Source organism: Vipera berus (genome assembly GCF_964194415.1).
Source record: "Vipera berus genome assembly, chromosome: 6".
Lineage (NCBI taxonomy): Eukaryota > Metazoa > Chordata > Lepidosauria > Squamata > Viperidae > Vipera > Vipera berus.
This window is the reverse complement of record NC_138208.1, coordinates 75799601-75818015: the sequence shown is the minus strand read 5'-3', so window position 1 is coordinate 75818015 and position 18415 is coordinate 75799601. Positions and strand designations below refer to the sequence as shown.

Below are 18415 nucleotides of genomic sequence, written 5' to 3'. Positions count from 1 at the left end.
AGGGGTAGGCAACCTTGGCTCTTTTATGACTCGTGGACTTCAACTCCCAGAATTCCTGAGTCATAAAAGAGCCAAGGTTGCCTACCCCTGATCTAGTGGAACCAAGAAGAAGTGCCTTCTCTGTGGTGGCTCCTCTCTGTGGAACATCATCCCTGCAGAGATAAGATTGGCCCCCATTTTCACACTCTTTCACAAGGCCCTGAAGACCTGGTTTTGCCAACGGGCTTGGGGATTCCAGAATGGAATGGAGCCCATCAAAGGGCTCATTTGATTGATGTTGCCAGGGGGATGTGGGGTTATTGCTTTTTTATTGTTTTGTATTGGGCTTTTATCCTTGTAAGCTGCTCAGAGTCACTGAGAGTGAATTGGGCAGCCATATACATTTTCTTAAATACAATTTAAACATAGCTTGTGAATACAAATTAGCTTCATAAACTGTGCTTTGGGGCCAACTCCTTTCTATTAACCATAATTAAGACTGGCTAATTCATACATAACATTGTCTCAGAAATGTGGATGATTTGAATTTAGCTTAGCACATTGCACGAACCCAGCCATTAAGGTTGGCAAACTACAACTTTTGATTTAGCATTGGTTTAGCACTGGTAAACTTAACCCACTGCAGTGCAGCATGTATAACATAACCTGGTTAAAACAATGTGTATATCTCGGTTTCAATCTGTCCGTGCTCAGATGACACAGCAAACTATGGTAAATAGCACAAAGAAGAGAATATTTCTGAGTACTTCCCTCCTTGCATCAGACGTTTGCTAGGAGGAGGAACCTATAGACTTGCTAAGACTTTTTCTTGAGTACTACAACAGGCCATCAGTTTTCTTCTTGCACAGTACCAGATTAATTCTTCAAGCAGATGTTGACTTGTACTGGTTTTTAAGAAGGCAAGTTACAAGTTGGGCAATTAAACAGACACATTTGAGAACTGCATTACCTTAGTTAGGTATATAAAGGAAACTTGGACAGGTGTTGTTTTTATGTCAGAGTGGTGCCACAGGTTCCGTACCACTTTTAGGGACTTTTATTATCTCCTAAATGTGCTATTATACCTTCTGGGTATTTGACTCCAAGAGGAACTTGGACCTGGAAAGATTAAATATATCTAGATCTCTCTAAGTCTGTCTTCCCCTGCTTTTTGGACATGTTTTGACTTGAACTTTCATAAACTTAAGGCCAGCATGCCAGTGGCTATTCTGCCTCTTTGAAGGCATTTGTTATATCAGTGACCCAAGTGCTTTCAAAAGGTTTAGATGGGAGTCTAATGACTAATGGCCGGAAAGTGAAATATATGTCGGTAATTCCTATGGAACTAAACCTGTAAAATAGCCCTTGCCAAGCTGACATTTTCACAGCAAATCAGACCGTAATGCTTAGACCTCCCTGCCAGCATGGACTCCCTTAGAGCAGAGACAGGCTGAGGATTGCATTTCACATAGGAGACTGCATTAGTCTGCTTCTGAAGGAACTTGGGAGCTGATATGGTAGGATTACTTTAGGGCCTGTACTATAGTTTTCTTCTAGGTCCCATCTCAAAATGGCAGGAAACGTTTCAACGGTTTTCAGCAGATGATGAGAAGGTTTTTAAGGACTGCAAAAAAAGAGATTCTTTTGGGTCTATGACTGTTCAGTTAATACAGGTAGTCCTCGGCTGATGACCACAGGTTGACTCAGCCTTCCATCCTTCCGAGGTAGGTAAAATGAGGACCCAGATTGTTGGGGGCAATTACGCTGACTTTGTAATAATGCCGCTTGGGGTGTGTGTGAAAGCCCTAACAAGCAGGCATATACATAGAATGAAGGCTACTGCTAAGCTTGTAAGCCGCCCTGAGTCTTTGGAGAAGGGCGGGATATAAATGGAATAAAAATAAAAATAAAAAAATAAAAAAAATTGAGCCCAAAATTTTTGTTGCTACATGAAATGTTTGTTAAGTGAATTTTGTCCCATTTTATGACTTTTCGTGCCACAGTTGCCAAGTGAATCGCTGCAATTGTTACGTTAGTAACGCGGTTCTTAAATGAATCTGGCTTCCCCATTGACTTTGCCTGTCAGAAGGTTGCAAAAGGTGACCACATGACCCCGGGACGTGGCAATCGTCATAAATAGGACTCAGTTGCCAATAGTTATAAGTGTGAAAAATGGTCGTAAGTCACTTTTTTCAGTGCTGTTGTAATTTTGAATGGTCACTAAGTGAACTCTTGTAAGTTTAGGACTTAATCATTAACACATAGAAAGAATGAAGCATTCTGGAAGAAACAATAACAATCGTCATAAATATGAGTCAGTTGCCAAGCATCCAAATTTTGATCATATTACCATGGGGATGCTGCAATGATTGTAAGTGTGAAAAACTGTTATAAGTCACTTTTTTCTGTGCAGTTTTAACTATGAACAGTCACTAAATGAACTGTTTATATACAGGACTACCTGTATGTAAACAACTGAGTAAGTAAAGAAATAAATAGGGTTAAAGGCTGCCTACAGCTCTGGAGCCATAGGTTGACCATTCAGGAACAAATGATAATCCAAAGTCTATTGGAGAGCTCTTCTTAACTGGGTAGCCCCATGCCCTATATCTTTCATGGCAAAAGTTTCTATATAATTGAAATCCTCTATGTAAGGCAGACATGTCAAACTCATGACGTCACGTGATGTTGCGCGATGTATCGGGACAGTTTTGCCATTGCCGGCAATGGGTTAGGTGTGGCTTCCACATAACGCATCTGGCCCGCGGGCCGGCAGTTTGACACCCCTGATGTAAGCCTTATTTAGGCCTTCCACTCAGATGTTCTACCTGAAGAGGAGGGGAAACCTCAGGCCAGCAACATTACCTCAGTACAGACCCACTTGCTGGCATTTGCATATGCAAAATAAATATCTGAAAAGATGCAGCTGTTACCTGCACAGTGATACTAGGAAACAGGAGTGTGTAACATGCAGGTGTGATGGGACTAAAAGTGGTTCATGCAAACAACATGTACTAGAAAGCAACACATGAGTAAAATATGTATTTTGGGCTTTTGTGTCAAGAAATTAGTACAATAATAGGTTGCCATCAAAGAATATAAGCAGAGGTGCAGATTATTCATGCTCTCATGTAGCATATGACTAGATTTATCCAACTAAGAGGTTGTCAAGGATTATATGAATCATTTAAAAAATTTCTAACCTTTATACTATTTAATCTTTTTTAATATTTGTAATTTTGCATTTTATTCTTGCCCTGTTCACCGCCCTGAGTCCTTCGGGAGAAGGGCGGTATAGAAATATTAATAAACTATACATGCCAAGGATGAATTGAGGTTCAAATGACAAAATTTGGGATGGTTGGATATTGGTTGAAATATTAGATGCAGGCCAATCAATTTAAAGTTGTTTGAGAAGCAGACTGTGTTGATATCTATGATACATTGCCATCTAACTATCTGTACAACTATTCTCTAAATACCAAAACTCTGCATATAATTTATCAAACAAACATATTGTTATCATTTTATTTCGTTGTGTTCAATTTTCAGTAGACTTCTTTATTCTACTGAGTAGCGTCATACAATCCCTTTCTACTGCCTCACTAAGGACCAAGGGTTGCATATTGGCATAGCAATGACATCACTAGAAACATGTAGAAGAATTAATAGCCACTTTCTAAAAAAAATAACTGGGTCATGATTAAAAGCAAAATAGGAATACTCCCTATTGTTGTGTGTAAAACCTAACATTTTTTTTTCAAGAGTTGGCTGTTGATTTTTAACTAGGCAGTTTCCAAAGTTTGTGGAAAAAGAGGCTTAAGTAATCATTTTAAGTGTTTGAGCTTCCCCTTTTCTAGTTACTCTGGTGGCAGATTTAATCTAGTTAATCATGGAGATGCTATATAGAAATTACAAAACACAGCAAACACAAATGTTCTGTGGCTAATATTAGTGCAAGGGGAGCTCTTTTCCTTTACTCGTTTTTTGGGGAAAATGTTAACACTTTTAGAGAGTTCTTTCAGAATAAACCTATTTTGTATTTATTGCAGTCCAAACAAGCCAGTATTTTTCAAACGCTGTTTTTAGATGCCGTGCATGATTAGTAAAATGGTCTTCTGTTTGTCTCCTGATTTATGAAAAACCACTCATTGATCGGTTATATTAGATTTGGCTAAGCTCAGCACAGATCTCCCTAGATCCATTCATCCTGTTTGGCTTATACTAGACATGTTATCCCAGCCTGGATTATTTTGAGCCAAACTTGAAAACTCTAATCTAATTTCTCAGTTTAGATTCAGATTCACATCTAGTAGAATATTAAGCCTGAATGCTACTTACATGCAACTGTGCAGAGATTAAGAAAACATAAAGATTTGTAATTATAAAAATAATAATAAAATATCTTTAAAAAGAAAAGAAAATATTGTGGGTGGGTAGTTCAAAGATGGTTGATATAATAGAAATATTGTAAAAAGCCAACATACATATGAGGCATTTTTTCCAGTGCATCAGTGGATGTATAACTTTGATGCATTTCTGAAAATGCACATTGGTAAAGGTTACAACTTGAACTGCATATTAAAAATTTCCTTATCTCACTGGAGTGAAAATATTTAGCTGGGTGAAGAATACAAACACACACAGAAACACATGGTGAGATGACAAACAAGATCTGGAGCCAAGTATTTTGTGGCAGACGATGTACATTATAAAAAGAAGAGTGATACGCCAGCAAAAAACTGCAGTAGATGAACACTAGTAGCCTAACATGTTTTAAAATTATTTCATACATTAATTAATTTGATCATAATTCTGTTTTAGGTTCCTTAAAGAAAGAGCTACCAAACTGAAGGATAAGACAGCTCACATGCTTTTAAGATGGAGTATCTGCATTGGGAAGAGAGCTTCAAAGATCTCAAGGTCATTGTGAAGGTCTCTGCAAAAGTTCTTACCAAATGTAAAGATTAAAGAAGGAAAGATTTGTTAACTGCATAGGAAGGAATCACATTAACTGTAATGAACCAACCTTAACTGCTTTTAATGAAACATTTGAACATTTAATGTAATGTATATACTAAATTGTCTATCAAAACTGACTTTCTCCATGGGGCTGTACTATATATATTTCTTCTATTCCACATTCTTTGTGTGGAAGACTTTGCACCCTACTTTATTTAGGAAAATTGTTTTCATTTGCATAATATGGCTTGGAGCACATGGAAAGGTTTGGGTTAATTGAATACAGTCACCCAAAAATAATTAAGAAAACGTGGATTATCAATTATGGTTTCACTCAGTTTCTCATTTTTCCAATCTTAAATTTGTTTCATTCATTTGCTTTGCTACACTGTATAACTGCATAAATGTCAGTGAAAATTTTTGTCTGTGTTTTCCCTTCTACCCATATTACTTGTACATAACATTTTCCTTAACACTCATATTTTTGTAGTCTATCTGGCATAATGAATTCTTTACATTATTTTCACAAATATCTCCTATATCGTTTGCACCTCTCCCTAATATATCCCTTTTCTGAACAGATTGAAAATTGTGCATGCATGACTGTGCACGTATGATTCTTGAGATATATTTGTGATTTGGCTCAAGCACTGGCACAGTAAGTGTAAATTCAGGGAATGGGAATTCAATAGGGGTCAATTAAGCTGACTTTGTAATAATGCCGCTTGGGGGGTGTATGAAAGCCCTAATAAGCAGGCATATACATAGAATGAAGGCTACTGCTAAGCTTGTAAGCCGCCCTGAGTCTTCGGAGAAGGGCGGGATATAAATGGAATTTAAAAAAAATAAGCCTGTATTAAAAAAGGAAATAACCACATTTCTCTCTGATCCCTCAAAACAACAGAAACTTAGACTTATTCTATGATAGATCAGCATTTCTATCACAATTTTCTCATTGCTGGCTAAGTTGTACATCAGGAATTCTGCCTTATACACCATCAGACTATTCTTCTACCTTGGTCATTATTGTCTATTCTGATGCACAACAGTTCTTTCCAGACCTCTTCCCCCCCCCCCAAAAAAAATAGATATTTCCCATCACCTCCTAGGTGATGGTTTAAGGTGAAGGTGCCCTCTTCATGCAAAATACTTCCTATAGTTCTTCCCAAATTCGCCCAGTTCCAGCCCCTCCTTGGTGATGTTCAGCAGGTTGGGAGTGCACATGGAAAGGAACTAAGCTAAACAATGGATGGAGAAATGGCCCCACCCCACCCCAGCCCCCTCGCATGAGGAGAAGCAGGCGTACCTGTTTATTCTTTAAGTCAAGGGAGAGCTCATAATTGGATGCAGCTGCATGGGAACAGGTAGCTGCCCCTTTGCTGCGCTGCCCTCTCACGGGGGAACCTGTGTGGTGGAGGCTGGCCTTCTGCACCAAAAGGGAGGACCCCGCTGCCTGCTCTTCCTGCCGCTCCTCATGCTGGGCTTTTAACTTCAAGGTGTCGGACCTGCCTTCCTGGCCACTGCCTCTGCCGGACTCCTTCGGTTCCTCCACGTCACACCCGGTTTTCTTGCTGGCTGAACCGCAGGGATCATCACTGTGAACAAAACGCAACGTTTCTCTTTTTTTTATTTGTTTTTTTTGGTTTTTGTTTGTTTTTTTTGCTTGGTTGATTTAATTTTCTAGCTCTATGTAGCTAACTGGCTTTGCAAAAATCCACGGAGCAACAGGCAGTAATAGGGCAGATGTTAGAAAGCTCCTGGAAGTGGAGGGAAAGTTAACCATTAGTGGAACCAGTGTCACGAGAGAGTCAGGCAGGGCAAAACTGTAGGCGTCTCCCTAGGCAACAGTCACAACAGTATGGCAGGAGGGAGCAACCTGTGGCTGATGAGTCACGGTCAGTTCCCAACTGCTATTGAATTATCTTCTGAGGCTCCCCCGATCATTGTCAAAATTCAGCAGCAAACTGATGATTCTTATCAGTGCATTTGCCCTTTTGCAAGTTTTCCCATAAACACTTAAAATAGGTATACTCAGCCTCTAAGAAGATTTTGAATGGGTGAGACAGTTCCCAACCAAGCTCCTCAAATTATGGTTGAAACTTGTCCCACTTCCCCCATTGATATCACCATCTCGCTGCCTCAAACTCTGGGATCAAGCTCCCCAAACTTTGATAAAATCAAAGTTGCCCATTTCTGGTTATACTAAAGGCATTTCAAAGGCATGATAACAAACTTCCCAGCCCACTGCCCTCAACAGTTATTGGCCTTCAATTTCTAAAATCCCAAATCAGCTGAAAATTATGCAAACTGAACTCTAACTCATCTCAAGAACATTAGATTTGGCAAGTCAGAGAATATATTGACACAACCTATAATTTAGTGAGCCAAAAGCAACAAAGCACTGTGGCTCACTAAAGTTTTACCTCCCCTTTACTCCTTTTCAAGAAATGCAGATACTAAAGTTTGTTGAGTTCTACAAGACCACATGAGCAAACATCTGAAAGTAGATCAGTTTCTCTTTTGGCTATGAATTAGGAAGATCCCAGAACATGTGAGATGAATATCAGCTTTGTATTGTATAGGTACTATACTATACTATACTATACTATACTATACTATACTATACTATACTATACTATACTATACTATACTATACTATACTATACTATACTACACTACACTACACTACACTACACTACACTACACTACACTACATTTTGTATAGTATAGGTGGTATAATTAGTATAGGTGGTATCTGGCTCAATAATAGTAACTGCAAAAGGGAACTTGGAGTCCTAGGGAACAATCATTTAAATATGAGTCATCAGTGTGTGGCAGTTGTCATAAAAGCTGCATTAACAGGATAGAATCAGGATCATGTGAAGTGTTAGAACCACTTTATAATGTCTTGGTAAAACCACACTTGGAATATTGCATCCAGTTTGGGTCACCACAATATAAGAAAGATGTTGAGACTTTACAAAGAGTGCAGAGAAGTGCAACAAAGCTGATTAGGGGACTGGAGGCTAAAACATATGAAGAATGGTTGCAAGAATTGGATATGTCTAGTTCAGGGGTAGGCAACCTTGGCTCTTTTATGACACATGGACTTCAACTCCCAGAATTTCTGAGCAGCGTGGCTGGCTCAGGAATTCTGGAAGTTGAAGTCCATGAGTCATAAAAGAGCCATGGTTGCCTACCCCTGGTCTAGTTTAATGAAAAGAAGGACTAGGACTAGGACTGAGAAGATAACAGTGTTGCAATATCCACGTGGGTTGCCACAAAGAAGAGGGAGTCAAGCTATTCTCCAAAGCACCTGAAAGCAGGACAAGAAGCAATGGATGGAAACTAATCAAGGAGAGAACCAACCTAGAACTAAGGAGAAATTTCCTAATAGTGTGAACAATTAATCATTGGAATAGCTTGTCTCCAAAAGTTGTTGGTGCTCCAACACTGGAGGATTTTAAGATGAGACTGGAGAACCATTTGTCTGAAATGATATCGGGTTTCCTGCCTGAGCAGGAGATTGGATCAGAAGACCTCCAAGGTCCCCTCCAACTCTGTTATTCTGTCATTCTTTTTTACAGAGGCATACATATAATAGGAAGCCTCAATATTCTGTTTGCATTTGATGTGGAGTATATACTTAACAGATGGGCAGTATCCACTCAAACTAACCTCCATTCATATTTCAAATGCTACCAATCTAGATCCATAAAACAATGGAATACAATAGTTTACGCCAGCATCGTAGTCCAAATATGTATAGTCAGAGGACACCAAATAGAGAATGGAGGGAGAAGACACTAAAAGGAAATGAGAGACAAGGCAAATTTTACAGATATCAGCATATACAACTACAGTCTACCGATATCCTATTTTGAGACCCAGAGCCCATCCAGATTGGATGGGGGGGGACTCAAATTCTTGTTTATGGGAAGTTCTAATGCCACAAAATGGAATATTTATGCAACTTCCCAGTTTGATCCCGAAAGTATAGGTCTAAAACCACCCAGAGCTTTTCTTAAAGTTGCTAACTAAGTTAGTTTAGGGCTTAGGTGAATGTTCTAACCAATTACAAGGCAAACCCTACCCTTCCAAGAAAGGACCAATAATTTCAGCTTCCTTTACATAAATGACCTCTTGTTTTATTTTTCAGCAGATGGGATGGAAAGACAACATGAATCCCCCAAGTTGGAAAGATGTCATTCCATTGGTTTTAGGCTAGAAGAATGTACTCTGTGAGTTATCTATGGATTTATGTATCCTTCTTTGTGAGAAAACACATGGCATGGTGATTGTGTGTGGGGGTTTTTTTGGGGGGGGTGTTATTGTTCCTTTTGGGTGGAAACTCTTACTTTTATGGACTGATGGAAAGCTGTGATTCAACATTCAGCCCTAGGAAGGGGAAGGCAATGGCAAACCACTTCTGAAATATTGCCAATAAAACTGCAGGGAGTAGTCAAGGCAATTGCCAGGAGCCAATACTGACTCAAAGGCATGGAGAAAAAAAGAAAGAAAGAAAGAGGGAAATGCTGCTGTCTGCTAACTCATTTCCCAACTGAAATTAAACCTAAATTAGATTGGTGCTGTCTTTGTATAGATTGCTTGTCTCTAAGCATGAGTTTACTTGCATATTCTGTGTACGGTTCACAGCATGAAACCCTGCTAAATGTATGTTTACTCAGAAATGAAGAGAAAGAAGCAAATAAAATTTACTCTGAGACATATATGCATGGAATTAGTCTTAGTAGCATGCATCTTTTCCCCCTTCGTAGATCTCTAATTGGATAGATCCTGAAAATCACATTCAAACTGGATTGCATGCTACAAAAAGATTGGTCCCACAAATTGGAGAAACCAGGAGACTGTGAGTTCTAGTCCCATCTTAGGCACAAAGCCAGCTGGGTGATCTTGGGCCAGTGAATTTGTCTGACCCCTAGGAAGGAGGCAAGGATAAACCACTTCCAAAAAACCTTGCCAAGAAAACTGTAGGGACTGGTCTAAGCAGTTGCCAGGAGTTCACAGTGACTCAAAGGCATCCTCCTCCCTCAATTGACATAACAATTCTTCACAATTGGAGAGAGAAGGTGATGTTTTTGCAGGTTATATACTCATAAATATCTGTCGAAGATGAGATATGAATGATTAAGTAAGTGTTAGATTATGAATATAAAAAGAGACAGATGCTGAAGTCAATTATCTGGAATGGAAAAGGCCAGTTGTCTTTTATTAATATGTAATTCAAATAGACTTGGCAAGCCTTTACTTATGTTGATGTAGAAAGATGTAAATGATTTAATTGGGAGAATGCTGCCCCATGCTAAACATATAGAAAAGGGACAGGGTTTTTAGTACATGTTTGCACCCTTCATGTTACATCTTTAGCCACCTCCCAACCCCATATATTAAAAAGGCACTGCATCAAAGAAAATGCTTTATAGGTATTAGGCTTAAAGAGAAGGATTAAACTTCAGACGGTATGGAGTAGAAGAAGGAACTGTCCAAGGTAGAGATTAGGCCTCAGGGAAAAAACTAGTTTTGAAAGAAATTTCAAGGCTTCCTTTGAGCACATGCAAATCAAATCCTAATGCTACTTTCTCTTTAATTACTTAGTGCACCTACTGAGACCCTGGAAGATTTCAGCCTATGGTCTGGAGTAAGGAGCATCCATTTTTATTTCTCACTGCCAGCTGTTTCAGTGGGTTAGGACGCTGAGCTTGTCGATCTGAAGGTCGGCAGTTTGGCGGGTCGAATCCCGAGTGCCGCGTAGCAGAGTGAGCACCTGTTACTCGTCCCAGTTTCTGCCAACCTAGCAGTTCAAAAGCACGTAAAAAATGCAAGTAGAAAAATAGGGACCACTACGGTGGGAAGGTAACAGCGTGCCGTGCGCCTTTGGCATCTGGTCATGCCAGCCACATGACCACGGAGACATCCTCGGACAAGCGCTAGCTCTTTAGCTTTGAAATGGAGATGAGCACCGGCCCCTAGAGTTGGAAACGACTAGCATGCATGTGCGGGAGAACCTTTACCTTTACCTTTACCTAATGAACAATTGTTCCTTCCTCGTTAATTAGTTTTAAGGGGAGGAAAATTATTTACCTTACACTACAAAACATTTTTCAGCAGAAGTTATTTAAGCTTCATAATCTCCAACCCTTTCAATTTGTCCATAGAACTGGAGGTTGGTTATGTTATGATATTTATTTTTAGCACAGGAATTATAGGTAGAAAGTCCTGTATTATTATTCCTTCTAGAGTGTGGAGAAGGGAGGTCTGATGCTATTTTCATTTAGAATTTTCTAGAAGCTGTACATTCCCAAACCTTAGGTAAGGTATAATTTTTAAGACATACCAAAACAGTGAATAAGAAGGGTCAAAGTTTGACAGATGATTGCATATGATCCAAATTACTAGACTGCCTAGCTGCCTTTCAGTTTGCCCATTTCTTCATCTTCCACATATACACATATATTTCCTCCCTCCCAATATTTGGTTGGCCCCATCTTGCAATAGACACTTCACTACCAAAGACAAAGATTGAAATTATAACCTTTCTACTATATACATAAGCTACCAGTTTAGAAAACCACCTGACTGGTTTTGACAGTGACAATAGATTTCTTCATATTTCATCTGGTAAGAACAAACTATTCTGGAGATATAGGACTTTTCACATGGCTTTTCTGCTGCCATGATGTATGCCTACAGTAGTATCTATCCACTCATCTTTCTTATGTCACAGGATTTAAGTCAACATTCTGTTAAGGTGGCCTTTTAGGGAGGGATGGAAAGAAAGATTTGTCATTGGGCCACTGTGATGCACTTGCATAACATTTTTTGAGGGAAGTCACCCAGATTCACTTCAGTCTTGATTCTGCATAAAGGTAAAGGTAAAGGTTCTCCCGCACATGCGTGCTAGTTCTCCCACACATGCGTGCTAGTCATTTCCAACTCTAGGGGCCGGTGCTCATCTCCGTTTCAAAGCCAAAGAGCCAGCGCTTGTCCGAGGAAGTCTCCGTGGTCATGTGGCCGGCATGACTAGATGCCAAAGGCGCACGGAACGCTGTTACCTTCCCACCGTAGTGGTCCCTATTTTTCTACTTGCATTTTTACGTGCTTTCGAACTGCTAGGTTGGCAGAAGCTGGGACGAGTAACAGGCGCTCACTCTGTTACGCGGCACTCGGGATTCGACCCGCCAAACTGCCGACCTTCTGATCGACAAGCTCAGCGTCCTAACCCACTGAGCCACCGCGTCCCTCTTGTTGATTCTGCATAGGCAGTATCAAAAGTCAGGACTGGGCTTGTATGTTGCAATATGGTCTGGTATTTACCTTCAACATCACCTTTGTCAGGAGTTGGATAGGAGGAATATGACCCTCTTAGTCCTCCTTAACTCTTCAGTGGCATTTGATACTATCAGTCATGGTGTCCTTCTGGACCACTTGAGGGTTGGGGACACTGCAGTAGTTCCATTTCTGCTTCCTAAGACAATGATTTCATATGACATTGGTAGGGGGGGGGAAAGTCAGACTGTTGGGCACTTCCTTCTGGAATGCTACAAAACTGAAGCCTATTTTTAAAGGAGCTTCTCTCAGTTCAGATCCACAGTATGCTAATGATACAAAGCTGTGTATCTATACTTCAGAGCTGAACAAAAGATGCCATGGGAATCCTGAACCAGGATCTAGAGCAGTGCTTCTCAAACTTGGCCACTTTAAAATACGTGGACTTCAATTCCAAGAATTCTTTAATCAGCATGATAATGTGAGGACATTCTGGGAGCTGAAGTCCACAAATCTTAAAGTGGCCAAGGTTGAGAAACACTGTTTAAAGCAGGAGTGTCAAACTCACAACGTCACATGACGTGTTGTGACATATCGTGACTTGTTTTCCATTGCCGGCAATGGGGTGGGCGCAGTTTTGGCAGGACGCATCTGGCCTGTGTGCCAGCAGTTTGACACCCCTGGTTTAAAGGGCATAAGGGCATGAATAGAACAAAAGACACTGCTTTGAATCCTAGCAAAATGTGGCTCCTGTTTTCCCAGTAACCATCTGGTTTGTTTGTTTTTTTATTTTGTTTTAACTCTAGCTCTCATGTCACAATTTGGGAGTTATCCTGGACTGATGGTTACTGCTGGATGCACAGATAGATACCACAGCTTGGATAGTCTTTGCTCAGCTTTGGATGGTGCATCAGTTGTGGCTCTTTCTGGAACAGCACGTCCTTGACAGAGGTTCACATGCTTTTCATCATCAGAATAGAACTTAAACTTATATCCAGCTTCACAGTGCTTCACAGCCCTCTCTAAGTGGTTTACAGAGTCAGCATATGGCCCCCAACAATCTAGCACCTCATTTTACCGACCTCGGAAGGATGGAAGGCTGAGTCAACCTTGAGCCACTTAGAATCAAACTCCTGGGGTGAGCCATGGGTTAGCCTGCTGTACTGCATTCTAACCACTGCCCCACCACGGCTCTTAAGAAGGCACCACTATGTGCTTTATATGGCACTGTCTTTGAAGGCCACTGCAGATGGGGGAGAAGGCCAACCATTACTACATATACAGCATTGACACCCAGGTGGTTTCAGGTGGAATTCAAAGGATTGGCTTTAACTTAAGCCTCACAACACTTGGCTTCTGAGAATCTTCTGGAGTACCTCCACCAGCTAAAACTGAATTGTTTAATATGTTCATCCCAGGTGGAGGCCTACAGTGCCCCACTTGTAGGAATCCTGGATTAAATCCAGGATGTGTTTTGGCATGATTTGCAGATGGAATATATAATAGTGTACCAGGTTCTCTTTCTAAGGGTATTTGCCATCCACAAAGACCTGAGCTGAATCCTACACATTTGCTAGGTCCCATCTTCTACCTGCTGTAGTGGTGGCTTTGTGCAAAACATTTCTACCACAACACATGGCATCCAGAAACCCGGGTAATGAAAAGCATCCAACCAGATCATCTTCTGATTAGTGAAGGAAGAGCTGATTTTGCTTCCCACATTACATTTGAGAATGTCCTAAGAGGGTGATTATATTTTATCGGGAGAAGTGATCTTTTGAAAGATACTTAGGTGTATAAGCAATAGGAATATAACCTAAACTTTGGGAGTATAGACAGCAACATCACCTGAGATGGGTGGCCCTACTGCTAAGACATTTTTGAAATCCAGGACCAGAAGATGGAATCAGGTTGGAGATCCACTGTCATTTTTAATAGCAGAAGAGAATTTAGTGGGGTGGTTCCTTGGTATTTTTTTTAAAGTGAACTGCTGCTAAGCGTGTCCTGGTGTGCATATGATGCTAAACAGGAATAGATGTAGCTTAATAGGCATTTGTTTGAACAGTTAAATTTATACCAAGGATTTGGGAATAAATTTTGGTACATTGTGTTGTACAAATTATATTGACCTATAAACTACCCAAACATTTGGACTCAATCACTAAGTACATGTAAAATTAACAAAAGTTGACAATATAAACGGATCCCACATTGATAAAATAGTTTTCTCGATAGGGTTAGGGTTAGGGTTACTTGTAAAAGTATAAGATGGAAACAATGCATGCCAAGGAATTGAAGAGTCTATTAAAGTGGGCTGCTATAATAAATTTAATGTAATAAATAAATAAAACAATAGCTAGTAACACCTTTCTCACACCAGCAATGCAGGGAATGGATAAAGGATATTTGTATATTTTATTTCTCCTTTTATGAAATTATAAGCAACTGTGATACTGAAGGGCATATGATTCTGGATCAAGTGAACATTGCTGAACAATGCATAATTTTTAAGTTTAATGGCATGAGATTGAATCAGTTATGACAGGCATGAGAAATTTTCTGGGAAAGATGAAAAAAGAGTTTATAAACTGCCCATCACTGGAAACAAGATACTGGATATGAAGAGTGCACTGCAGCTCATAGAACATATTTACTCCACCCATTATACGTTTTCATGATTGGTGTGGTGCTGCGGATCCCCCAATCCTATACAGAACTCCTGTTTAAAATCAGTTGTGGAAATTTGGCAAGATTAAGGAGACTTTTACTTCTAGGAATCTAAAGTCCAATAAATCTTTATCTTTTTTTTTCTTACCAAGGAGGTAAGAAGGAGGTCTATCAATAAAGCTGGATAACTGATTCAGCTTAATGTAAATTGTGAGTTGAAACCATACCATAATAGTTCCTACAGTACATTAAAATATATATTTTATTGGAGATATTGAAATAGCATAAAATGTACAACAGTTTAGTGCTGCAAACTATACAGCATTTCATATGAAGAATACTAAAAGCTCTTTTTTCCCTCTCTATCTCATATATATATATATATATATATATATATATATATATATATATATATATATATATAATGCTTTCTCTTCCTCTTTAAATTACAATAAATTCAGAATTGTTGAAATAATAATAATAATAATAATAATAATAATAATAATAATAATAATAATAATAATAATAATAATAATAATAATAATAATAATAATGTTGGAAGGGACCTTGGAGGTCATCTAGTCTAACCCCCTGCTCAGGCAGGAAACCCTATACCATTTCAGACAAATGGCTGTCCAGTCTCTTCTTAAAAACTTCCAGTGTTGGAGCATTATCTAATGAAAAAATCTAAGTAGTTATAATGCAGTTCTATATATTATTCCAGGATAGCTCAAATACATTCTTTTTCTCTGTGGAAGAGAGGAATGCACTTATCCTTGGTTCATAGAAGAGAATGCAATGTTCTGCTCATTTCCAAAACAACTAACCAGGCTGAAATTAATCAGTGTTTGTCCTCACTTTCGTTAAAAATCAAGATAACTATCAATTACAAAAACAAAAAAAGGCAACTATATCTACCACAATTGTTTTCATCCAAGCAAAATCTGCAGACTCAAGCCACACTACAAAAATCTCCAGGCCAGATGAATGAAATATTATGATGTTTACAGTACATACCTTCCTATGTCTAGCTCTGAAGTATCTCTGCTGAATTCATTCTGGAAGAAGGAACGGCTTTTCCTCAAAAATTACCTAACACTAATGTTCTAAAGGAAGATGCCCCTTTAACTTCCCATAAGGTCCTGGAGTTTTAACATTCTGAGGCATTGTGGGAATATCCTGAGGTTTTTAACACTTAAAAAAAATGGAAGAGATTCTTCAAACTTGTGATATATATTTAAAGTTAAGTGCAATTCCCCCAATGCCTCAACTTTATTTTTAAAGGCAAATAGAAAATTTTGGTTCTATTTAACATTAATTTTATCACAGATTCTTTCAGGCAAAGGTTCCACATCTCTTACTGGAACAATTTGTGGGAAAATTATTTTGTATTTATAGTGACCCTTGGAAAAGTCAGAAAGCACATGGGTTCCTGTATCATTTATTTTCATTGCTAAGGATGAAATAACACTGCTCTGTATCCTGTTTTGTCCTAGGTATAAATTATCCATTGTGTTTCTTCCAGAATCAAGTCTCTCGAGTCTTCTCTGATTTCAATATTCACTTCAAAATTTAATGTTTGAAAATCTAAACAATCATCTTCATGAATGATTATGAACAACCGGAAATAATGAACGATATCCTCTTGATTTGGGCACCTTGGAAGTGTTTGTCAAGGAACTGATGATTTCTGTCTACATTTATAAATTAATAGTAAGGACTAGCTTTGTCAGAAGAAAAGATGGCATGCGCAAGACTAAGAAATTTCTTTCAATTAGCTAATCCATCAACGGCTCCGTGGAAAAGCCTGATAATTTCAGCCAGCAAAAAGCACTGAATCACAGCGCTATTAAAAATCCATGGCACCCATTAAGCAACAAGCCAGCCCCTGTGTTGAAATACAAAACTATTGCTCGTTTCAAAGAGATTTATCTAGGCAGCATTATTTACACATTGTCAGGGAGAATACTTCACATTTATGAGAAACAAGACATAGGGAACAATATTTAAAAAAATCAACTTTACTTCCTGACTGCAATCCAATTTTATAAGTGAAGCAGGCCACTCTGTCACCCAGTTTGCATTCATTTACCATCCATAGCTGGCTACGTTACCTGTTTGTTCTCTCCCTCCCACTCCAGTCTGAGAAAGAAATCGTATTTGGATGTTCCTTTCTCTGAATAATTAATTCATATCACCTAGCGAGGCAGCAGGAGTGTTAGATCTTCTGTAGACTTAGAATCCAGGGGCCATTTAGGCCTGCTCAACATAGGAATTCAAATTTAAGCCTCCTCAATAGAAATCTATCTTGTTTTTGTTTAAAGACGTCAAGGTAAGGGAAGCCCGCCACCTGCCTTAGTGACTAGTTCTGCTGTCAGTCTGATCTTAGGAATTTTTGACTACTGGCCCACAGGAATCTGCTTTTCTATCACTTAAGACCATGATTTCATTACTCGGCTTATTCATGCACAGAAACGGAGAGGAATCATTGGAATGAAAGCTGTATTAATTGCATGGAGAAAACAGCACTTGAAAGGGCTAAAACTACTTCTTAAAATTGAGCTTGCCATTCAGGGGAATAGATATGATATTAAAGGTGTGCTCATTTTTAACAAAATGCATTTAGCACTCAAAAAATAAAGGAGCGGAGGGCTATCAAAATAGCAGCCGGCAAACCATGAAACTAAAACCATTCGCCTCCCGCTACATTCCTGATCAACATTCCTCTTCCAAAGCAGCTATTTACCAAAAGGATGCCCCAAAACTACAAAAGGCAAGAAGTTGGATTTTTAAGATGACAAAATTAAAGGGAAGAGTTGAACATTTATGGCATTCCCACTGATTTTTATTGAAGTAAACTAATCAGGGTTGACCATTGGACAGTACTTCGGAGTGATCCTGGTTTGGCAGCCATAACTTAACCAGGTTGCAGAACTGATGATTCCTCTGCGCAGAACCTGGATTATTTCAACCCAGAATTTCTCTGGTTCCAGATGGGCCAGCCTATTGAGGAGCCTGTGCTAGACCTCGCTGAAGAGTTTTCACAAGGGTGTGCAGCAATAGATACACAACAAGACTTCAAAAGTGCAGAGAAACTTAGGGAAGAAGGAGAAAACCATCTCTTCCTTGCTGTGAGCTTTAATTGCTTCCACTGTAACCCCAAACTTTTCTTGCCTTTCCTTGATTTGGTAAACAAGACTCTTCACAGAAGGAAGAAACAGATGGCAACCCGAATTAATGTTAACCGCCTGCTGGTTGCTCCAGGAAAGAAAAATTCCGATTTGAGGCAGGAGCCTTTCTGCCACTTTACCTCAGTTCTTCTGGTTGGTGAAGCTGCAGAGAGACCAAAGCCTGCCAGGATCACCGTTACCCTGAGCAAAGCTGAAAGACCTGAATGAGGGAGGAAATATATTCAATCTGACAAAGAGGTATATTTACATCTAAAACACATCACACCATCTCAAAGGTCCTTTCCTTTCACATTTTAATGAACTTCTCAGCCTCCTTCACAGCAGCCTGC

General features: G+C 39.3%; 1 protein-coding gene across 1 annotated transcript in view; it reads right to left on the bottom strand.

Annotated features, from left to right (window-relative positions):
- Nucleotides 1-18415, bottom strand: part of IQSEC3 (IQ motif and Sec7 domain ArfGEF 3) — a 203933-nt gene that overhangs the window by 66880 nt on the left and 118638 nt on the right. Inside the window, exon 3 of the mRNA XM_081331876.1 lies at nt 6248-6536. Within this exon, the coding sequence (XP_081188002.1) occupies nt 6248-6536 (289 nt within the window). The remainder of the gene's footprint in view (nt 1-6247; nt 6537-18415) is intronic.